This window comes from Aegilops tauschii, chromosome 3, assembly GCF_002575655.3.
Source record: "Aegilops tauschii subsp. strangulata cultivar AL8/78 chromosome 3, Aet v6.0, whole genome shotgun sequence".
In the NCBI taxonomy this organism is placed as follows: Eukaryota; Viridiplantae; Streptophyta; class Magnoliopsida; order Poales; family Poaceae; genus Aegilops; species Aegilops tauschii.
The window spans coordinates 123,669,867-123,693,888 of record NC_053037.3 but is presented as its reverse complement, the minus strand read 5'-3'; the positions used below and the strand labels follow the sequence as shown (position 1 = coordinate 123,693,888).

General features: G+C 42.4%; 3 protein-coding genes across 3 annotated transcripts; 2 read left to right on the top strand and 1 right to left on the bottom strand.

Annotated features, from left to right (window-relative positions):
• Window positions 1–849: 849 nt before the first annotated feature.
• Window positions 850–6,912, top strand: LOC109777030 (protein phosphatase 2C 77-like). The gene is made up of 3 exons (XM_040401982.3): window positions 850–1,562; window positions 5,986–6,058; window positions 6,328–6,912. The coding sequence occupies exons 1-3, from the start codon at window positions 1,020–1,022 to the stop codon at window positions 6,675–6,677; spliced, it is 966 nt and encodes a 321-aa protein (XP_040257916.1). The 5' UTR covers window positions 850–1,019; the 3' UTR covers window positions 6,678–6,912.
• Window positions 6,913–13,879: 6,967 nt separating this feature from the next.
• Window positions 13,880–17,085, top strand: LOC109777029 (probable protein phosphatase 2C 6). The gene is made up of 3 exons (XM_040402274.2): window positions 13,880–14,460; window positions 16,138–16,201; window positions 16,471–17,085. The coding sequence occupies exons 1-3, from the start codon at window positions 13,930–13,932 to the stop codon at window positions 16,794–16,796; spliced, it is 921 nt and encodes a 306-aa protein (XP_040258208.1). The 5' UTR covers window positions 13,880–13,929; the 3' UTR covers window positions 16,797–17,085.
• Window positions 17,086–20,610: 3,525 nt separating this feature from the next.
• Window positions 20,611–21,131, bottom strand: LOC109777028 (non-specific lipid-transfer protein 1-like). The gene is made up of 2 exons (XM_020335690.2): window positions 20,776–21,131; window positions 20,611–20,629 (listed from the first exon to the last, which is right to left on the bottom strand). The coding sequence occupies exons 1-2, from the start codon at window positions 21,129–21,131 to the stop codon at window positions 20,611–20,613; spliced, it is 375 nt and encodes a 124-aa protein (XP_020191279.1).
• Between the last annotated feature and the right edge of the window lie 2,891 nt (window positions 21,132–24,022).

The following is a 24,022-nucleotide window of genomic DNA, read 5'->3' as shown; positions in this document are numbered from 1 at the left end:
ATGGCAATATCCACTGATTATAAAATTGGTCCTAACACCAGCCGCACCCTTCCCTGCGTCCCGCTGGTCCCGCGCGTCAGCATGCCTTGTTGACGCAGTTGGCACCAGAGGAGGAATCAGGCCAGCCATGGCTGCACCTAGCGCCCATATTTCGGTGAAGTTGCGGTGATCACCACGGACGGAGGCGACCCAGATGCGAGGGGCTCGCCCTCGACCAACATTATTGACGAACCCTCAGGGCATGTACAATGGTTGATAAGATAGTGTTATCTTAAGTCTTGCATGTAATTTAGAGATGACAAAAAAAGTGTCTACAATGAATCATCTCTTAGCCTTATCTTAAATAACTAGCTATTCCTAAAAACGTGGTGAGACATATTATGCTAAGAGATCATCTCTTGTCTTTTCTTAAATAAAATAAGACAAGCCTTTTCTTACAAGTTATTTTGCCTTCACCTCATCATTTATCTTACGTGGCACTTCTAAGTTAGCACCATAAATTATTATTTTTGAGAAATCAGCACCATTGTAAATGCCCTAACTGCGCTTGGCACGGCCTGTCGTAGGACATCGATCCACCCATGTTGGGCTGGGCCGCTTGCTCATCCAAACCAGACGTGACGTCAGTCCGCGGCTCCGTGAAACATGACAAAGAGAAGCGGGGTGCGGGGAAATACAAAAATTCGGAAACAAAAAAGAGATAGGCGTTCCCTTGTGATTTATGTATACTGTATTTACCAAATATTTTCCAGTCAACCTGCCAGCGCAGAATTAACTACTAGAAGACGATTAAAATTGGCAACTACTCTATTAATCGCCAGCTGCGATATAACCCATATACCTCCACATCGCGGCAGGTCCCCAGTTCTACAGCGTCGCATTACTGGCATTCCCATCATGTGAGTGATACACACACCCTCTACAAAGGTAAGGCCGGGGCGTTCCTCCGCCAGGTTGAAATTTGAGGGGCTTGGTACAGCTTTAGCTTTGGAAGCATAAGATCAGCTAGCGAGGCCTCCATGGACATCGATCTCAACGTTCCAGCGGATGATGTCCCGGAAGAGCCGGTGCCGACGTGGGGAGAATGCCCGCAGCTGTACCTCTCGTACGGCATCGCCACTCGCAACGACCGGCTCCCGTTCCTGAAGGACGCCATCGCCGCCGTGAAGTCGTTCATGGTGCTGTCCCCGCCGCTGGGACTCGATTTTTTCGGGGTCTTCGACGGGATCTTGGGCGCCAAGTTCGTGGAGCACATGGAAGAGCGGCTGCACGTCGCCATCGCCAAGCAGATAGAGCGGGACCTGCGCGCCGACTCCCCGCGGGCTCGGGACAACATCGAGGGCTGGTGGAGGGTGATCATTGAGGACGCTTTCCGCGTGGTGGACAACGAGGTGGTCGCTGGTGGCCGTGGTGGCATCGATGCTCCTGCGCGCATCGCCTCCGGGGCTCTCGTCGTGCTGGTTCTCGGAGACTACTTCGTGGTCGCCAACCGCGGCGCTTCTAGGGCCGCGATCTACCGCGGCCTTGAGGCTGTGTCGCTCACCCCCGAGCACGCGCCTATGGTAATGTCCAACTTACTCTAATCTTTCTTCACGCAACAGTAACACCATCTCAGAAATTCAGATCTATGTTCTGTTTTGTTTCAGTTCTCCAATTTTAAGCTACATATGATGTTATGAATGAAATGGGATGTTTTAGGTTATGGTATGATCTCTTGTTTATTTGGATTGTTCAAAGAGTTTTGCAAGATTTCCTCCCCTGTGCATAAAATTTGGACCGGAGAAACACGGTAAGTTGTAGGCACGAAAGAAGGGGATCAGCTAGCCTAGTATATAGTTATGTAATGTTCATTTTGTACAACCGGAATGCCTGGTGCTAGCACAAATCTACCGGTAGCTATTGTTTGGCTCTGTGTGCACCTTTTGAATTGAACTAGGTCATGCAAGCTTCTGTTCTATGTGAGAACACATGAGAGAGAGAACTTATGCTTGGAAAAAGGCATTTATTTACATGTGTTTGTACTTGAAATAGCAGCTGCCAGACCCACACTTCTCCTAATTAACAGTAAAAAATATAAGAAATTTCTCTGACTTTTTTGCCTTAAAGAACTGTATATGTACTTGTTCTAGCTGTGATTTGTTTTCCAGAAAGTAAAGTGTGCAACGGTTTTGCTATTAGTCGGGCACCTCAATTTTTGTGTCCGTCAGTCAATTTTTGTAGCCGTACGTTAATTACGTAGTTTTGCCTTCTGTACAATTCATCGATCGATTGATTCCATGGCCCATGTCTTTTTCAGCGTTTTCTCTATGCGTGGGGGAGAGTTTTCATTTGTGGGCTTGTAGGAGGTTGCCCGGGTGTGTATGACCCTACATGTATGATTACTTTTTCGTAAAAAAAACATGTACTCCCTCCGTACAGAAATATAAGAGCGTTCAAATCACTACTTTAGTGATCTGAATGCTCTTACATATCTTTACAGAGGGAGTATCTTTCCGTTGTGTGTATGCAACTGCATGCCTTTCTGTACTTGGCGCGTGAGTTCATGTGTGTGCATGTCATGCATTTGAAAGATGTGAGAGCGGCTCTACATGATATGCAATTCATCTTCAACATTTGAGAGATGCATAATCACCAACATTGGTGCTTTGTTAGTTGAATACAGATTATACCACTATCTAAACGTATTCATACTATATGTTTGTTCTTATACATTGTAGAACAATACAAGTTCTATGTAATATGTGTCTAAGTTTTTATCATCATTTCCTTTATTTTTCTTTCTTCTTTAGTGTAATACCAATGCCCTTAATTCATTCTACATTAGAATAATTTTTTTGTTTTTATTTTATATATCTTATTAGGTTTTCCCATTGGACAGGCCTCTGAATGTTCAGTCCTTTTTTCATTTTCATGTGTGTTTGCTTCTGTTTTAACTCTTTTATGAGTTGTTTTCTTTTTTTTATGTGTATATGCTGATGATGTGTGTTTTGTGAGTATACACATAAATACTCTACAATACATGTGTAAATTATACTAGATTGAGAAAATTGCACTATTTTGACGCTTATTATTGCATATTATTAATAAGTGCAAATTGTGTGCATGTTTTTTTCATCATTTGTTTTATATTTTTTCAACTTTATTTTTTTAAGGGTAATACCATCCACTAACTCATTCTTTCTTAGAAAACTTTCAAAATTTGTTGCATTGTTATATGTATATTCTTGCATATTATAAAACAAATTATGATTCCTGTACAAATTGTGTGCACGTTTCTGTCATCATTTTTTAGTTCATTTTTCATTTTCTTTCTTATTTAATTATGGGTAATAGCAATACCACTAATTCATTCTTTTTTAGAAAACTTTATATATATTTTTTAGTTTATGATTTCCTTAGTATATGTCTTTTTTTACTTCTTATTTAACATATATAAAGCAGACGCAGACGTTCAAACATATCCACATACAATATGTCTTTGTTTACTGATAAGGATAAAGTGACTGACACAAAACAATCTTTTCTTTTTCTCGCTTGTGCTAATGTTTCTACCTCCATTTTGTTATTTTCTTGCTCTATTGAGTCTTTTGTTGGACTTTCTCTTATATTTTTGCGTCATGTGGTCATTTTGATAATGCAATCGGGTGAACTACTTAATTGATGTTAAGAACTAAATGATTCTAATATTATTTACTTAAGTCACATTAAAGTTGCACATGTTTATATTTATTCTTGCACAGTATGGAAGAGTGCAATAGTTAAAATGTTTCTCATATTTTAGTTTCATGCAATACTTTAATTTGAACAAATTTTGCTTATGTGCCGGAACCCTTTATGCAGTTTACAATCACTGTTTGATCAAACATTTTAATTAGCAATGGCCGCAGCATCAGGAAAGCTATAGGGCAAAAGATGGCAGCTAGTCAACAAGCATTTGGCATTACAAAAAGGGCGATGCTAGGCGCCGGCACGCCGGTCCCCGCCCCAGCTGCCGATGCACCCAGCCCTAGTTGTCTGATCTGCCCCTCCCCCCCCCCACCCCCCCCCCCCCCCCCCCCCCCCCCCCCCCCCCCCCCCCCCCCCCCCCGCGTTGACTTCTTCATCTTCTTCTTTCGCGCACAGCCGGCCATCCCTGCCGCTGGCCACCACCCCCTCAACTGAAGGCCTCCCCCACAGTCCCACACTGCTGAATGCGTACTCCGTCCTCGTCGCCGCAGGTCGCCGTCACAGCATCCGTACTCGTCCCCCGGTCCGGCAAGAAGCCGTCGCCCCTCATAGCAAAAAGAACGATGATGCCTTGAAGCACGCTGACACCCTCTATCATTGCAGCACCTAGCAGCCGCCGTCGTCACTGCACTGTCGTGTCGCCGACGCAGCTTCTCAACATCGCCGCTCGCCGCCATTGGCGAGTCAGGTTGAAGCTTTTTCTCTCATTGGTTGAAGCTTTTTTCGCAGATTGAAGCTTTCCGCCGTGCCGATTGAAGTTTTTTTCACCTAGGGTTGAAGCTTTTTTCGTAAGGATTGCAGCTTTTTCACTTTGATAGTGGCTGGTTGAAGCTTCCCCTGATAGCCTTTTCTATATACGCTTGAAGCTTTTTTGTCGATGGTTGTAACACTCGTATCGTGATTGAAGCTTTTCTGTCAAAATGGTTGCAATTCTTTTCCACTTGCGTGGTGCCATGGTTGAAGCTTTGTCTATCTACAATTGAAGCTTTTGTGTTAAATGGTTGCAACATTTCCTTGTTGGGCAATGCCGATTGAAGCTTTTTCTATCTACAGTTGCAGCTTTTTTTCAACAACTATTGAAGTTGTTTTATATGACGGTTGCAACACTTGCATACGCACGGTTCTGTCCATGGCAGGAGGCAGCCATGGCATCTCCCGTGGCTCGGCCCCAGTGCCGGCAATGGCCGAATACAGTAATGGTGGTTGCAGCAGCGTCCCCCCTCCCCCTCCTGTACCCCGTTGTTGGTCGCATCGCTTCTGGTCGGAGGCATCCGGTGCTCGGCCTTTCTCGCGCGCGGCCATGGCGAAGGCCACAGGTCAAGGCGACGGGCGCGTCCATGGCGACGAGGGGCGGGATGGTGGTGCACGAGCTCGCTGGGCGGTGGCCGGTGCATCACAAAAGGCGTGAGGGGCGTGTGGCAATGCCTGACGCGCGCGGGGGGGGGGGGGGGGGGGGGGGGGAGGGGGACGGCAGTGCCTACGTGAGGGGAACACGTGATCCACAGGGATCGGACGCACGCGACGCCACTGGCCAAAGTTTCGGCCGACGCGCTAGCGTGAAACCATTTTCCTTACAAAAAAAGTAACTGGGACGTGATCTGTTTTCAGGCAACTAGTACATAGAGAGGAGACCAGCCCTTAGATTGAAATCTCACGGGTAAAAACAAAAGTAACTGATACATTAAAAAAATAGCAGGCACCTGAGGCTCCCAAAGTGCAAAAATCAAAACACGTATATCTGATGGAGAGGCTCCCAATTTGCAGGCAAAAATCAAAGAAAAAGTGACTGGTATATATCTGTAAGGCATTTGAGACAAAGATGTCCATATGAACTATGTAATCAGTACTTCAGTACAGTGTGTGGGTATGAAAGATGCAATTGGGTCTCCAACACTAGCTAAAATTTAGTTTAAAGCACCTGAGTGGGCCCTTATCTTTGCTCCCGGGCGTTAATCTCATTCTCACCTCATATATATTATTGTTCTCTGTTCATTATGCATATGATAGGTGTTGGTCTTACTCCAATTACTTCCAGCTGCTTGTATTAGGATCCAGCGGTTTTTCATATTTAGAGGGTTTAAGCTATTTAACTTATTTTTTAAAATATGTGTGTTGTAAAGTCACTCAGCACCAAATTGTGATAGTTTATAATGTACAGAAAATTGCACATGATTAATGTTTAATCTGCTAGTTATATACTTGAGCTTATCTCAAGAAGAAGAAAAACTTACGCGGTTCATAATGTATGTATATGCGCAGCCACAAAATGCAGGAGGTGATGTGGTTGGATCTACCAGCAGAGTTGAAGACGTTATGCCTCCTCACGCTTTTTGTAAGTCCATATTTTTCTGGAAAAAATAGTTGAACACTAGTCTTAATTACTCTCATCATCTTTTCTTTGGTTTTTGCCTGCAATTTGCATAGTTTTCCTTTCATCTGTGACGTTGAAAGATCCCAAAAAAAATTGTGACGTTGAAAGGTGCATCACACTCACACGTATATATGTGTGTGTCTTAGTTCCCACATGACACCCTCACACACCCATAACTCATGTGTTTAATGAACTATGCATGCTAAAATGGCACACCTCCTACTATACAGTTGGTAGCTCAAAGATTATGGCTACTGCCCCAGAACCTGAGGTCGTCGCGGTGAAGCGGAAGCCATGGGACAAGTTCCTGATCCTGGCCACCCGCGGGCTCTGGGACGTCGTCACTCCAGGCGATGTGTGCACCTTCATCGAGAAAAGATTGAGCGCGTACATACCGCGGATCATCATGTCGTCGGACAAGAAGCCAACGAACAGCAGCGGCCCTCCCTGTGCCAACATACTCGCCAATGAGTTGGCCGCACATGCGATCAGCAAGGGCACCAAGCACAACGTGAACATCGTCGTCATACTACTCAAGAATTTCTGGGACCAGAGTCTTCCCTCAAGTTCTAAGAAGTGATTTTGGTTTTCCATGCTCGTAGTCGGTCTTATCATTTTGCAATTGTGGTATGAAAACTTTGTTGCTATCTTAATGATTGCTAAGGCGGACTTTGGAATAAGTTTGTTGTGATTTCTGGTAGCGATTTCAAGATGGATCATCGTTAAGACAACCTATGTCTTACTTTTTAAGAGACAATATTCTATCCGAGAATTGAAGTATTTGGTTTTTAATTTCTTGTGGTTTTGGACTGATATATCTTGAGCATTGAGAGAGGAGGGTTTCAGTTACATAGTTACAGAGCTAGAGTATGTTTACCAGTACATGTTTACTTTAAGCAGCGCTTTTACACCTGTAAAATATACAGACCTTGATCGGTCGTTTTGTTTCTCAGCTGAAAATCACGTACGGCCGGTGAGATACACCTTAAAAAAATACAGGTGTATAGAGATACATTGATTCCAAGCGAGGCCTAAGAGATGATTTTCTATCTGAGAATTGAAGTTTGTCGTTTTAACTTGTTGTAGCTGTTGATTGGTATATCTTGAGCACTGAGGTAGGGGGTTGTCAGTTAGAGAGCTAGAGTATATGTAGTTGTTGGTTGGTTATTTGAGCCCAAAAGCAAAAAGGCTTGCGCTATGTTCACACACAAGTTTGGTTGGTTATTTGTCATCTGGCATGCATGTGTCAAATGGCTAGCTCACTGTGTAAGTGCAAGAGAGCATGGATGCATAAAAAACATTACAAGGAAGGTTGTCGTCCGGCCTTAGACTGAAGCCGAAAGATACTAGGGCGTGTTTGGTTGCCTGCATATGGTCCAGCCTGGCCCGCGCGGGAAAGATCTGGTCCGTTTGGTCCGTTTGGTTACCTGCATTCACTGTGTGGCTTGCATGGCACGAAACTTAAATCACATTTGGGTCTGGCTTGCTGGAAACGCTCAGATCGGCAGTTTCTAGCGAGCCACACTGAGGCGAGCGCACATGGTGGGCCACTTGCACGAGGGGAGTGTTAATCTTCTCCTACCTCAAGTAAGCTTCTATCTAATCTCCTCTCTTCCTTGTCCCTCTGATCTACACAACGGTGTTTCGATTCGAGGTAAGCTTTACACGAAAAAGATGCACCTTGATGCTACGGTTCCATTCAGGCGATCGTTTTGTAGTTTCGTCGGCCGTAAGTTCTTAATTTCATGTTTCCGTTTGGAGCTATTCTGAAAGAATTTTGTCATATTCGTCGCGCATGATCGATCATTTGAAATTTCCTTTGACTAGCAGCCTAATCTCGCAGTTCCTCACAACATTCATGTTGTAAGTTTTTGGTTTCGACGATCGTAGCTTCATCTCTCTTTGAACAACAATCTACTGCACTGACGCCTCCATGTCGAGCTCCTCTGTCCTCTGCTCAGAGCCCTCTTATTCGTCCCTCTCGACGCCAACGCCCTTCCCCTTAATCTCCTTGCCCACGTCCTACTACACTAGAGTCGTTTTCGATGTCGCTCATCTCGGTCTACTCTCTGTCGTCCTCCTACTGCATTGACGCTGCAATGAAACGCACACTGCTTTCTTGTGTCCTCTGCCTTCGTGCACACTGCAGTTCAGCGCGCCACCGACGGGTCGATCATCTTGGCCTCCTCTCTTTCGCCCTACTACACTGGAGTCATTTCCGGCGTCGACCATCTCGGCCTCCTCTCGTCCACTGCACTGACGATACCATGGCGTGAGCACTGCATTCTCCTCCTCTGTCGACTGGCTTTGCACGAGCACCACAACTAGTTCGCCGACGGTGTTGCTTGCCGTGCTGCCGACGGGGTCGCTTGTCCATGACTCCATGCTCGTCATGTCGGACACGGCGCCACGGCCACTATCCGCCGTAGTCGCCATTGTTCGGCGCACACTGCACTTCTTCTTCCCCTCCCTCTGCTAGCTCTTAACCATGTGTGCTAAGTGCAAATGCGAGCTCTTAATCATACCTCATGCGTGCAACCTACCGTGTTCATGTGCCGCTTGGGTCAATGTAAGCAACCAAACAAAGTGCACTTGCGTATTACCTAATGCATGGACCCTAGATGCAGACAACCAAACAACTCGCAGATGTCGCATATGAGGCTATTTTTTCAGAGCCAGGCTGGATTGAAATGTGTATGCAATGCAACTACTGTTCACTACTGCAACCAAGCACACCCCTAATGATTCGGTACAAGGTCCCAACAAGGACACTGAAACAAGCTACGATAGAGGTTCTGTGCAAGGTCGAAAAGACCATGCAACATCCAACTCCAGGTAGCAATTAGGCGAAGATGCCTAAGCTGATAAAGTCGACGTTGATTAACGATGCAAGTCTTTTAACATACTAGCATGCATATACTTTATTCAAATATAAGCACAAAATAATACATCAGGATAACAATTGAATTATATATTAATCAACTAAACAGTACGGCACATCCATGACTGAGGGCCCTTGATCAATCATGTATATCTTTGCTGATTTTATGGATGCCAATAACTGCCAACAAGGGGAAGGGTCCTAGCGAACCAATGGTTCGCCACAGGATCGTTCGCTCGGAAACAATCCCCACAACAAACGTCTCACAGCATAGGACCAAGGCGCAGCTTTAGCAACAAAACAAATCCCAGCTTTTGCTGTGAGTAACACAAAAGGCCTTAAACCTAGTACTTGGACTTGACTTTGAATAGCTAAACTAATAAATATAAATTGCCCTGAAATATATAATAAACTGCCATCAAGTTCAACATGGATTGATAAAAAATGCCTTACAATGATATTTGCAAATGCATTGAGAATAGAAACAAAAGCAGCTGATGAAGGTGTGAAATAAACATAAGTTTGCCAAAATCTGAAACCGCCATGTATGAAACTAGTATTTTGTCCCTCATTTTAAAAAGTTAAAACAGCACAAAAAATGCCATGATGTGCAAAAAAAAAAGGCAGTCACGTCAAATTGACCAGGTATTGTACACCCCAAAAAAACAAAAACAAAATATAAACTACCAGATTATCTGGGATTATCATATATGACATACAGCTAGAACACAAAGAAAAATGCCAACATATAAAAAATCATGCATAGCATATTTGAGTATTAAAAATAAAAAACCTACATAAATTTGCCATGGTACACTGACAAGCTATAGAAAAAAGAGACAAAATTATCTAAACTTGTCGTGGTTCTTGAGTTCCCATGTTCGACAATGTCTTTAAATTTTATGATGACAATGATTCAAAACTTGAAAATGTTAAAAAAAAAAGCAAAAGGAAATTGCCAAAGATCAAGATAATAAAATGCCATAACATTAAAAATAAAAATGCCATGATCCAAATATTAAAATTTTCATGCTTCTATATTTTCTTTGTCATAACAAAAAAAAAGAATAGCTAATGATCCAAAAATTGAAATTGCTATGGTAAATAAAAATATTAAATTTACCATAATATTAAAAAACGGTCATTCTCTAAATAGTAAAAAATGACATGCTTTCATAATGAAAAATGTCATGCTCTTAATACTAAAAATGTCATGATTCTACAAAAAGTGCCATACTCTGTATAATAAAAATGACATGCTATTTTTAATAAAGATTACATGCTTTCATAATAGAAAATTCCATTCTCTTAATACTAAAATTGCCATACTTCTAAAAAATGACATGCTTTTTATAAAAAAATGTGCTGCTCTTTATAATAAATATGCCATGCTCTTTATACTAAAAATGTCATGCTTCTACATAAAAAACATGACATGCTCTCAGCGATACAAAATAATTGGCGACACACAAAAGCACACATTGCCATGATATATTCTTCTAAAAGAAATCATAGGAATGTTGATTTCTCGTGTTCACTGAAAAATGTTATGCAACTTGAGAAACATCCCAATTAAAAAATATCCATGGCAACTACAAAACAGCCAATTATGTTTATAGAAGGACATGACAACTTATTTTGGGGCAAAAAGGATTGTACCATGGCAACCTTTTCTGAGATTTGTAAGGGACACATGGGGGGAGTTGGGCACTTTATTCTCTGAAACAACCATGATCTAGAGCGAAAGAGTTCTTAAAAAAATGCAATGGTCATCTTTTGCCATTACCTAGAGCAAAACAGTTATAAGTTGACATATGTATCAATGAAAAAAAAGTCATGTTGAGTGCTTAAAACCTGAAATTCCACTGGCTGTAGGACACAAAAAAAAGATGATGTTAGTCAAAATCCATATTATCAACACATGGAAAAGTTTGCCATTTTGGTTCTTTGAAACTACCATGGTCTAGAGCAAGCAGATCTTAAAAGTGCCATGGTGTTTTTGGTCATGACCTAGAGCAAAAACAGTTCTAAAAAATGCCATGTGTACCAATAGAAAAATGTCATGTTGAGTGCTTCAAACGTTAAAAACTCCAATGGCTGTAGCACAATAAGAAGTCTGCTAGTAGTCAAAACCCATATGTACCAATACATGGGGGAAGTTGGGAATTTGGTTTCTTTGAATCTACCATAGTACTCTAGAGCAAAAACAGTTTGTAAAAATGCCATTGTCTTTTTGTCCATGGCTTAGACCAAAAACAGTTCGATAAAATGACATATGTATCAACAGAAAAATTGTCATGTTGAATGCTTAAACATGAGAAATTCCAGTGGCTGTAACACATAATAAGTCTGCTGTTAGTCAAAATCCATATGTATCAACACATTGGGAGGTTGGGCATTTTGGTTCTTGAAACTACCATGCCATGGTCTAGAGCAAAACAGTTCTTTAAAATGCCATGGTCTATTTGGCCATGACCTAGAGCAAAAACAGTTCTAAAATAATTTCATATGTATCAACAGAAAAATTCCATGTTGAGTGCTTGAAACATGAAATACCATGGCATCAGACCATAAATTGCCATGGCTAAAAATTGCCAAAGAAATGCCACGGTAGTTTTGTTGATTAGGACAGATTCATTGTAGGTGCAAAAATGGAATTTTATACTGTGGTTGCCATGGCCATGGGTAGCGTGGCAAAAAACAGAAGAAGAAAAAACTCTACTGTTGACATGGCAAAATGTATGCCCATTCTTAGAATAGAAATAGAGACCCAAACAGCACCTATAGAGAACTTTTTCTTTTGTCCATCGCAGTTCTGTCAAAAAACAGTTCATGGGGGTCGTGAATCAGCACTGCTACCTGCCATCTACTCCCTCCGTTCCTAAATATAAGTCTTTGAAGAGAATCCACTATGAACCACATACGGATGTATGTAGATGCATTTTAGAGTATAGATTCACTCATTTTGCTCCGTATGTAGTCCATAGTGAAATCTCTACAAAGACTTATATTTAGGAACGGAGGGAGTACCCTACAGCCGCTGGACGCCTGGACCTCGTTGCCATCTCCCCTAAATCGGCCGACCTGAGAGAGGAAGCTTGCCGGCGTCGAACCACCACTAGCTAACGAAGCCACGCATGAGCGATGCGAGAAATGAAAATAGTTAGCAGTTGGGGTTGTACCTAGTGGGCGTGCCGACTACGGCCAGAGAGAAGGCGCCTCGTCCCCGTCCTCACGGGGACTCGTCGTCGACCCTGACTGCCACTACCGCCGGGCGCCATCGCGGCGACCTTGTGAAGCTCTGCTGTGAGGAGCCAGGCGGGGCACAGGCGCAGAGAAGCCGCCTCGTCATCGACGCTGGCGGTGGCTGCCCCTTCTAGGTGTTCGACGAAATGACGGGGGCGGACAACTCACCAAATTGGGCTGCACCGTTGGGTGCAGAGGCCCTGTCCAGACGCCAAGGTTTTGGTTACCAGTCGAAATTTCAAGATTTCCCATGGTTACCGCGTATTTCCGTGCCCCTCGGTAAATCCACATACCGAGCAAAAAATATCATTATTTTTGAAAATTTTGAATTTTAACGCTCGATTTGTAGTAAAGTTCCTACGATCTAATTAATGCAAGGAGAGTTGATTCTGACGTGTTCATAGCAACCTAGTTCCTGTTTTGACAGGTCTTTGGTTTGAATGTTCGTTCATTCATTTATTTGAATTCAAAATTCAACTATAAAATTTGTTCGAAATATTCTCGGTATTTCCCGGTATTTCCCGGTAACCGTGGTAACCACGTTTATCAGTCACCCTCAGTAAAATTGCCTCATTCGGTAACCAAAACCTTGCCAGACGCGTCTGTCTGCCCACTGTCCGTTTTCTCTATTCAAACGGACAAAAACCAAACAAATCATACGTACGTTTGGGGTCATACTTGGAGTTGGCCTCACTCGCTCAGTGCTCAGTGGGGAACAGGAAAAAGGACTGGATCGGGGTAAAACCGGTGGGAGGGTATATCAATGAAAAAAATAGCGCGCTACAGCAAAATAGCGGCGACCTCAAAATATGCTATTAGCGTGCTATATCGCGCTACAGCGTGCTATTAGCGAGACGTTGTACACTGATATATTTAGCGAGACAATTCTTCATACGCTATAGCGTGCTATTTTTTTCAGTGGGGTATATCCACGAATCATTCACGTACTTATCCCTCCCAGGCGAACCATTGCCCAAAGCTGATGTGGCGGGGAAAGTGCCCGAAGATTCATGCAAAGTGAATGGATGGCATCAAGGACGTTCGCTGGGAAATGTCTCATATCTAACGTGCGTCAGATATGATTTCCGTTTTATTATTGTCGGTCCAACACCTAAGCTTTTCCTCTGTTTACGTTGCACGCATGTGGCTCACCAGTCCGATCTTAACCCTGCATGAATGCAACGGCGATCGAATCGAAAAATGAAGATTAGATGAAGAAGAACCTTCCCTCAAAACAAAAAAAGATGAAGAAGAACCTAGCCATATGTTGGGCTGGGCCGCTTGCCTATCCAAACCAGGCATGACGCCAGTCCGCGGCTCACTGAAACATGACAAAGTGAAGCGGGGAAATACGAAATTTTGGAAACAACAAAGAGATAAGCGTTCGCTTGTGATTAATGTTTACTATATTTACCAAATATTTTTCCTGGGCAGAGCCAGTGAACCAGCTGCCAGCGAAGAATTAACTATATGAAGACGATGATATTTGGCAGGTAATTAATCGCCAGCTGCGGTATGACCCATACCTCACATCGCGCCAGGTTCCCAGTTCTACAGCGCCGCGTTACTGGCATTCCCGTCATGCGATACACACACCCACATACAGGTAAGGCCGGGGCGTTCCTCCGCCAGGTTGAAATTTGAGGGGCTCGATAGGTACAGTTTTAGCATTGGAAGCACAAGAGCAGCTAGCAAGGCCGGCACCATGGACATGGATCTCAATGATGTCCCAGAACAGGCGGTGCCGATGTGGGGAGAATGCCCGCAGATGTACCTCTCGTACGGCACCGCCACTCGCAACGACCGGCTCCCGATGCTGAAGGACGCCGTAGCCGCCGTGAAGTCGTTCACGGTGCTGTCCCCGCCGATGGGACTTGATTTTTTCGGGGTCTTCGACGGGATCTTGGGCGCCATGTTCTCCAAGCACATGGAAGAGCGGCTGCACGTCGCCGTCGCTGAGGAGATTATGCGGGACCTGCTCGCCAAGGCCCCGCGGGCTCAAAACGACGTCGAGGGCTGGTGGAAGACACTCATCGTGGACGCTTTCCGTCAGGTGGACAAAGAGGTGCTCATCGGTGGCGGTAGTGGCATCGATGCTCCTGCGCGCGTCGGCTCCGGGGCTCTCGTCGTGCTGGTTCTGGAGGACTACTTCGTGCACGCCAACCGCGGCGCTTCTAGGGCCGTGATCTACCGCGGCTATGAGGCCGTGCCGCTCACCCCCGAGCACACGCCTACGGTAATGCTTCCACCTTTCACTCTAATCTTTCTTCACCCAGCACCATCTCAGAAATTCGGTCTATGTTCCGTTACGTTTCAGTTCTCAAGTTTTAATCTACATATGATGTTATGAATTAAATGGGATATGCCTTAGGTTATGGTTGATCTCTTCTTTATTTGGATTGTTCAAAGAGTTTTAAGCTACATATTATTGTGAGAAAACTTGTACCCCTAAGCATAAAATTTGGACCGAAACACCAAACGTTGTAGGCATCAAAGAAGGGGATCAGCTAGCTAGTATAGTTATGTAATATTGTTCATTTTGTACAGCCGGAATGCCAGGTGTGCTAGCACAAATATACCGGTAGGTATCGTTTGGCTCTGTGTGCACTTTTGAACTGAACTAGGTCATGCAAGCTTCTGTTCTATTCTATGTGAGGACACATGAGAGCGAGAAGGTATTTATTTACCTGTGTTTGTACTTGAACTAGCAGCTCGCAGATCCACACTTCTCCTCATTACCTGTCTCAAAAAAAACACTTCTCCTAATTAACAGTAAAAAATATAAGAAATTTCCCCGACTTTTCCCATTAAAGAACTGTATATTTACTTGTTCTAGCTGTGATTTGTTTTTCAGAAAGTAAAGTGCAAATATCCATGACTAAGCATATATATAACGTTCGGAATGCATTTATTTATTTGTGTTTGTACTTGAACTAGGAGCTGTCAACTAGCGGCTGCCTGACCAACATTTCTCCTAACAGCTACTAGCTCAAGTACAGCAGGAATGCATGCTGTTAGAAATTGATCAATGTGATGACTTCGCTCTTTCCGGCATCTTCTCCTTTTACGGCTAGTTCTATGTTCGCAGACCGGTAGAGTGGTGGATGAAAATCGTGGCATCAAGCATTATGGATGCACTCTCTTTGGCAGACATTATGCACATGTTGTTAATAATATAGTTGTGTGCATCATCTATCGCAGAGGCCATGGGTATATCGTCCTTTTCGAAAAGAAAAGAAAAATGTGTGTCCATGCATGGCGTTGGCTGCTGCCTATAAGTAGCATTGCTTCTTCGTCCACCTCACCATCCTCCATTATAATCATTTTTATGATATGATATATACCTGCAGTATATCATATATTCATTTTTATCATATGATATATATTACATGTTCATGTTGCACTTGTATATTTGATAAAAATATGATAGGTGACATATATAAGGCATTTGAGACAAAGATGATGTGGATATCAACTATATGTATCAGTACTTCAGTACAATGTTGGGTATGAAAGCTGCAATTGGGTCTCCAACAGTAGCTAAAATTTAGTTTAATGCACCTGAGTGCGTGCTTAACTTTGCTCCCAGGCATTAAACTCGTTCTCGCATCATATATGTCATTATTGTTCTGTGTTTATTATGCATGATAGGTGTTGGTCTTACTCCGATTACTTCCAGCTGCTTTTGTGTTAGGATCCAACGGTTTTTCTTATTTAGAGTGTTTGAACTATTTAGCTTATTTTTTTGAAATGGGTGTTCTTGTAAAGTCACTCAGCCCCAAATTGTAATAGTTTATAATCTATAGAAAATTGCACATGAGTAATATTTAATATGCTAGTTAATTATGTACTTTGCTTGAGCTTATCTCGAGAGAAAAAAAACTTACACGGTTCATAATGTATATATGTGCAGCCACAAAATGGAGGAGGTGATGTGGCCAGCAGACTTGAACAGATTATGCGTCGTCACGCTTTTCGTAAGTCTAACGTCTAAACTGCACATTTTTGTGGAAAATTTACTCTCATGTTTTCTTGTTTATTTGTGCCTGCAATTTCCATAATTTTCCTTCACCTGTGACGTTTAAAGGTGCATCTCACACATATATGTGTGTGTTTTAGTTCCCACATGAATTCAAGCTACATAACACCCGTATCCTCATGTGTTTAATTTCTAGTTTTCTACCATGCTTTTTATAAAACCTAGTTTTCTACCATGCTAAAAAGACACACCTCCTAATATATACAGGGAGCTCAAAGTTTAGGGCTACTGTCGCTGTCCCGGAACCTAAGGTCGTCGCAGTGAAGCGGAAGCCAGGGGACAAGTTCCTGATCCTGGCCATCCCCGGGCTCTGGGACGTCGTCACTCCAGGCGACACGTGCGCCTTCATTGAGAGAAGATTGAGCGTGCCACAGACCATCAGGCAGTGGGACAAGAAGCCAACGAACAACAGCGGCCCTCCCTGTGTGAAGGCACTTGCCAATGAGTTGGCCGCGCACGCGATCAGCAAAGGCACCAAGCGCAACGTGAACATCATCCTCATACTGCTCAAGAATTTCTGGGATCTTCCCTGAACTTCTAAGAAGTGATTTTGGTTTTCCATGCTCGTAGTCGGTCTTATCATCTTGCAGTTGTGGTATGGAAACTTTGTTGCTGTCTTAACGATTGCCAAGGGGAGTTTCCAACAGATTTGTTGAGATTTTTCTTGTAGCTATTTCAACATGGCTCGTCGTTAAGACTACCTATGTCTTACTTTTTAAGAGATAATTTTCTATCCGAGAACTGAAGTATTCGATTTTCAACTTTTTGTGGTTCTGGACTGATATATCTTGAGCATTGAGAAGGAGGTGTTTCAGTTACTTAGTTACGGAGCTAGAGTATGTTTACTAGTAGTACTTCCCCCATTCCATAATGTAGTAGTACATGTAGATTTTCTGAAAAGTCAAACTTAATTAGCAAACTTAGACCAAGTTTATATGAAAAACTATTTATATCTACATAACCAAACATATAAAATATGAAAATAGAACTCATTAGGGAGCATCTATGGCTCAGGTGCCTGAAATTTTTATATGTTTCAGTTGATTTTTCCCTGAACCGTTGGATTCACATCCAACAAACCACATAGAAACTATTTGTCCTGAGTTGACTGAATAATTATGTCCTTTCAGTTATATTCAGTATCAGCCCATTGAAGCCCAACAGGGAGAAAGTATTATCCGTGTCGCACGATTGATGTTACGTACTTTTATTAGTTTGTCTACAAAAACGTACTACTATTGTAGTAATAGACATACGAATGACTAGAACTGGTATCTCGTGCATGCACATATGCTATACATGCGAAGCACTATATAACAATCACTATGTATATATGGTTTGCTTTCACACACATACACCATAATTATAAAGTTTAATGGAGGAAAAGAAGGAAAAAAACCAAACTAGTCTAACCATTATGCTAAATCTTATAATCATAATCACAGCATAAATTACATTTTTCATATGTAATTTTGAAAACAATTTATGCAACACGCTTTGATATGTGGAATTAAGGTTAACCTAACGACCTGTTTAAACAAAATTATTGGAAATAAAAGTATTGAATTAAAAGTAAAGCGCCATACACATTTGGACAAGGAAAAAAGAATATCCATTCAAAATAGTGAACCGAACAATCTATAAATTAACAAAAAAAATTCTCATTAAAAGACCCACAAAAAGAATAAATTGCATGTAAGGGAGAATACTATGGAAGTCGTGTTACCCAAAAAAAACATAAATACATAAATAAGTGATGAAAAACAATGTAGGGAAGAAAGAATTCTATAGGTGTTGTTACTTATGAAAATAGCGACTATCCATCAGGGGCCTCATTTTTCCTTTTGGCATTCAGTCATATTTAATTGGACCATTACATTGAAAATCAAGGTCCACCGTTCTTCTTATTCCTCATTTCACCTTTTTCTGTAAAGAAGTAAAATAAAAAAATGAAGTTTACTAAGGAAGAAAAATGATTTAGGGGCATTTGTATTACCCTTAAAGAAGAAATAAAATGAAAGACAAAACCAAAAAAACAACAACGAAAACTTGCACACAATTTGTACAAAAACTTCATTTTTTTTATACTATGCAAATAATAAGCATATAATAGTGAAATTTCACACTCTAGTATAATTTCACACATATTATATAGTCCTTACACATACAAAATAAAAAAATCTAAGAAAATGAATTAGTGACATTGGTATTACCCTTAAAACAAAAAGCAAATGAAAAAACTTAAAATAAACGATGACAATGCTTGCCTATAATTTTCATAGAACTTTTTTAAACTATGCAAATAATAAGCTTATAATAGCGCAATTTTCACACTATGGCATAATATACACACATATTATATTGTACTTACACACACAGAATATACAAAAATCTAAGAAAGAATGAATTAGTGGCATTGGTATTATCCTTAAAGAAGAAATAAAATGAAAAAGATAAACCTAATGGTGACAAAACTGGCACACTATTTGCACAGAAATAACACTTTTTGCAATATGCAAGAATAAGAATATAATAGTGAGTTTTTCGCATTCTAGCATGCACACATATTCTATAACACTTGCATGTATACATTTACACACACACACACACACACACACACACACACACACACACACACACACACCCCTAACATCCAAAAATATACATAAAGAAAAAATCGACTAAAATAAAGAAAAACATAAGCAAAAATGCATAAAAAGAAGAAGAAAAGTTGACTTGGCAAAAAAAAATCGAGCACTTGTCAATAGCAAACACAAAATATAATGAAAAAAAATCATAGAGAGAAACATGCTTGCTTTCTAAGGAAGATAGAATTCTAGGGATGGAGTTACCTGATAAATTAAATGAATAAAAAATATGAAAAAAGATATTTTGCATGGGATAATGAATTAGACTATTTTAACAATAAAAGAAACAATAAGAAAATTTTAAAATAATAATGTTATACAACTTTGCCGATGTAAAGAACCATAAAGACTTATTGTCAAGCCCTTTTCCTATCTGCAAGAAATAGAGTATATTGGAAATTTGCACACAATTATGCCTAACATGCACTATTCAGTAATGCACAAGGACATGTGAACTAGTGCAACTTTAATAGTAATAACATTCAAGTAGATTGATTAAAAAATTAAATGTTATTTTAAGTTTATCACACAAAATTAAGTTTTGGCACATGATTGCATCATATTAAATACGATGTCAGCTGCATAGATATAAAAAGAAAAATCAATGGTTCGACTAAGCATGAATAACGAAGACATAATAAAAAATTTAAACATGAAGAAATCTTATTTGGGGGTAGAATAAATTAAGGGATCGGTTTTACGCTAAAAGAAGAAAGAAATGAAGAAAAACTCAAAGCAAATGATGACCAAAACTTGTAACAGACTTCGTAGAATTTGCACTATCGTACAATATGCAATAATAAGCATTTAGTAGTGCAACTTCAATAATTCTTATGATTCAAGTAGGTCACTCACGAAATGAATTTCATTTTAAGTTCCGAACACAAAAATAAGTAGTGGCACACAATTGCAGCATCAAATATGCCATCACATTCACAAATATTGAAAAAAATCCGATGACCAAAAAACCGACTTAGCCATAATAACAAAGACATTATAAAAACATTTTTTGAAGGTGGAATGAATTAAGGGCACTAGTATTACTTATAGTGAGGATAAACTATTTAAGAATAGTAGATAAGGTATAGATATAAATTGGTTGGTGAGCCGAAAAGCGAAAAGGCTCACGCTATGCTCACACGCAAGTTTGGTTGGTTATTCGTCATCAGCCATGCATGTGCATCAAATGGCTAGCTCATTGTGTATGTGCAAGAGAGCATTGATGCATCAACGTTAAAATAATAAAAAAATAGAAGGAAGGCTGTCGTCCGGCCTTGGACCGAGGCCGAAAGGTACTGCTTCGGTACAAGGTCGCAAACAAGGACCAGCAGAGGCGACGCAAACGCAGTGCACTGAAACAAACTACGGTAGAGGTTCCGTTCAAGGTCGAAAAGACCATGCAACATCCGACCCGAGGTGGCAAGGCGAAGATGCCCTAAGCTGATGAAGTCAACGTTAATTAGAGAAACAAGTCATTTAACATACTAGCATGCATATACTTTATTCCAATAAGCACAGAAATAATACATCAGGATAACAATTGAATTATATATTAATCAACTAAACAGTGCGGCACATGCATGATTGAAGGCCCTTGATTCAATCTTATAGTACTATCTTTGCTGATTTATTTTGGTCAGTCCAACACCTAAGTTTTTCCTCTGTGTACGTTGCGTGCGTGTGGTTCTCCGGTCCGATCTCAGGGTTCATCCGTAACCCTGCATGAATGCAACGACGATCGAATCAAAAAATGAAGATCAGATGAAGAAGACCCTAGGCATATTTAATTTGCATGTTTGCATCCATGGAATTCATGAAATATCGGTACGCGTGCATCAGTGCATGCATGCGTAGTGGTACATACTGGTTGCAGTCCATGTTGGGGGTGACGGCGAAGTTGATGGCGAGCCCGCAGGCGGCAGGGAGCGCCGCGGCGTGGCTGAAGTCGACGACCGGGAAGCCGCTGGCGGCCGCCTTGACGCAGTTGCAGGCGGCGATGCGGTCGGAGGTGGTGGCGGCGAGCTGGTTGAGCACCCCGAGGCTGTTGCAGCAGATGCCGTAGGGCGTCATCCCGGGGGCGCCGCTGAGGTACGGCATGCAGGGCGCCATCAGCTGCGTCACCTGGCCGCACTGCACCACCGCCGAGGCGCCGCGCGGGGTCGCGGCGGCCAGCGCCGCCAGGAGGAGCGCGGCGAGGGCGCGGCTCGCCTGGATGCCCATTTATTCTTGGTCTAGGGTGAACGGACACGCGCTAGTGATCTTGGAGCTCTCTGAGGTGAGCTCGCTGTGTGTTAATGGGTGTCCAGACTCGCCGCCGTTCCAGCGAGCATATATAGGGGAGAGATTTTCCGGGGAAGAGGGTATAGCGCGTAGGGTTGTTGTGGCACGTCATCGGTGCGCGCGCGCCAGGCGTCTCGGATGAGTCTTGGGGGTCGTTGGGCAGGGGAGAGCGCATGAAGGCTGAAGAAACGGATGAGCAGACAAGACAAGCGGCACGCTGGACTAGCCCCAGAGTAATGCTACGCTCACTTGTGTGGCTGGCGGCTACGTCTCCCCTATTTTATTTCATTTTAGCAAAGATAGCTAGGCATTATTAATCAACAGTAATGTTCACTGGAATTACATTTAAATCATGTGGTGTGCCTAACCATAAATGTCTACCGTGGGAAAGGGAGACGCCATACCTAGCTATTGTATGTGCTTCAACATTAGAAGCCCAAAGTTCATGACAACGATCACAAATAGAAAATGAACTAGCCGTTTCTCTAACTCCTCAAATAATACCCGCGTAGTTTCCCCCTGCCCCATCATGGATGTTGTTGACAACTTGTTGCAGTCTGATGCAATATGAAGGTTTTGCATACCCAAATCCTGCGCTAGAGAGAGAGCCTTTCTATAAGCCATGGCTTCCAATGACGATGGATGTCCCTGGACAAGCACTGATGATCCTGGATACTCCCTCTGTCCGAAAAACTTGTCCCAAGCTTGTCCCTTAAATGGATATATCTAGCACTAACTTGGTATTAGATATATCCATTCGAGGGATAAGCTTTTTCGAACGGAGGGAGTAGCTTCTGTCCTGGTCCCTACTGACCGCCGCCGCAGTGCCTAAATTGTGATCAACCGATACCCTTGCATCGACATTTATTTTGATGAAACCCTTAGGTGGGAGGAGCCAGCTTGGCCACGCTCCTGATCATGCTGCCGCCAGGGGTATGCCTTGCACCTGTTGGGTATTAATCTGCTCGAGCTGAGAAATGAAACATCTAACAAAAAGGTGGGTAACAACGGGCTTTGGTTGATCCCCTCGTGAATAAGTTTACGTCGTAATGTCCAAATAGCCCATAGGGTCACCGTCATGCGTGTTAATTCATCATGGAAGAGAACCTCCATTTGAAAATAACCTGTTCCTCGCGCTTGATTCACTGGTCTATATCATATGTTTCATCAACAAAGGATGGACTAGTGCCGACACATACCGAGCCATGGAACACTCAAGCAAGCTATGTCTCTAAGAACCCCTTGCTCTGCATACTGCACAATCATCTTTATATGACATATTCCTATGCTTGCGCACATCCTCTGTCGAAAGTGAAAGCTGAGCCAATTAATCTCCATAGAAGACCTTGAGCTTAGTAGGGACCATCACCTTCCAAAGAGTAGCCCACGATTTTTCATTTGCAGCGTTATTTGACGAGCCAGCTCTCTCGTCTAGCCAATCCTCCCTTCTCCATTTTGTTGCAACAATCATTCTGTACGCCGAATGAACGGAAAAGATGTCGGGTTTCTTCAAAGTCCCTGGACCAAAAATCAGTGATGTTGTGAGTACAAACCGGAATCTTCAGTATTGCCGATACCATATTAATGAAAGCAGCGTCCCATGAAGCAGTCCGGGCATCCAACAACTCCGAGACTATCTGAGGTGGCTGATCTACCAATGATACTATAGGTCGCATGTTCTCATGTATTGCCTATTAGCCGGTAGCTCACCATGCCTTAACGGACCCAATTAGTGTGCAGACCAAGTAATCCTGCGTTAATTTAAGTTAGTAGTTTCCTTCAATTTTAGTTTCATTTTTTATATATAATTCGAAAATATTTTATATATATATATATATATATATATATATATAAAATAATAACTGAATTATAAAAATACTTTATTGAAGTTTAAAAAAGTTCACATTGCATTAAAAATATTCAATAATGCAAAAAATATAGCGCAACTTTTTCAAAATGTTTGTTTAATTTAAATAATGTTGACACGTTTAAAGTAAGTTCTTGATATTTTTAAGAAAGTTTCATGAAAATAAAAAAGTTTACAATATTATAAAAAAATGTTTGTACCATTTCAAATGTTAATTCATTTTGTTTAGAAATTATACACAGGTTTAAATATTATTTTTGTCACATTTAAAAAACTGTTAATGTAGTGTTAAAAAACTCATGTAATTTATAAATGTTCAATGTGCAATGTGTATCAATAAAATGTGCAATATCTATTCAAATAAATGTGCAATGTGTATCAATATCTATTCAAATAAATGTGCAATGTGTATCAATAAAATGTTCAATGTGCGTGCGCCAAGCGTCTCGGATGAGTCTTTGGGGACTCGTTGGGTAGGGGACGGTGCATGAAGGCTGAAGAACCACGTGAGTGCTATTTCTCGCCCAATGCGGGACCTATCATCACCTCTGGCGCTGGGGTGATGAATTCACAGTTTCACCATATATCCCAGCCCCTGCAACCGTAGCCCCCGCGTCGCCCCTCCCGCGGGCGACACGGGCGGCGCCGCCACCTTCTGCCGCTAGCCCTCCCCTTCCCCGCCGCCGCCGGCCAGAGCTGCCAGGGCAAAGCCCCCCGCGGTGGCTGGCGGCGGGGGCCTTCTCCCCTCCTCGCGTTCGTGGCCTGCGGGAGCAGCCAGGCCGAGCGGAGGCGCCGGGGCGCGCAGATCCTGGCGGCGCGGCGGTGACGATCTTGACGGCGGCAGGCCCATGGCGCGGCTGCAGATGGGTCGACGCCGAGCTGTGTGGCGGCTGCGTGCAGGCCTCCTCGTGGCGACGGCCTTCGCCAGCGGCGGGGCGGCACGTGCGCGGCATCCGGCGAGGGG

Bases quoted from the DNA above. Each gene is read 5' to 3' on its own strand.
- LOC109777030 (XM_040401982.3), top strand. From the start codon at position 1,020: ATGGACATCGATCTCAACGTTCCAGCGGATGATGTCCCGGAAGAGCCG. The intron at 1,563-5,985 runs GTAATGTCCAAC...GTATATGCGCAG, and splicing joins CCCCCGAGCACGCGCCTATG to CCACAAAATGCAGGAGGTGA. The intron at 6,059-6,327 runs GTAAGTCCATAT...CCTACTATACAG, and splicing joins TATGCCTCCTCACGCTTTTT to TTGGTAGCTCAAAGATTATG.
- LOC109777029 (XM_040402274.2), top strand. From the start codon at position 13,930: ATGGACATGGATCTCAATGATGTCCCAGAACAGGCGGTGCCGATGTGG. The intron at 14,461-16,137 runs GTAATGCTTCCA...ATATATGTGCAG, and splicing joins CCCCCGAGCACACGCCTACG to CCACAAAATGGAGGAGGTGA. The intron at 16,202-16,470 runs GTAAGTCTAACG...TAATATATACAG, and splicing joins TATGCGTCGTCACGCTTTTC to GGAGCTCAAAGTTTAGGGCT.
- LOC109777028 (XM_020335690.2), bottom strand. From the start codon at position 21,131: ATGGGCATCCAGGCGAGCCGCGCCCTCGCCGCGCTCCTCCTGGCGGCG.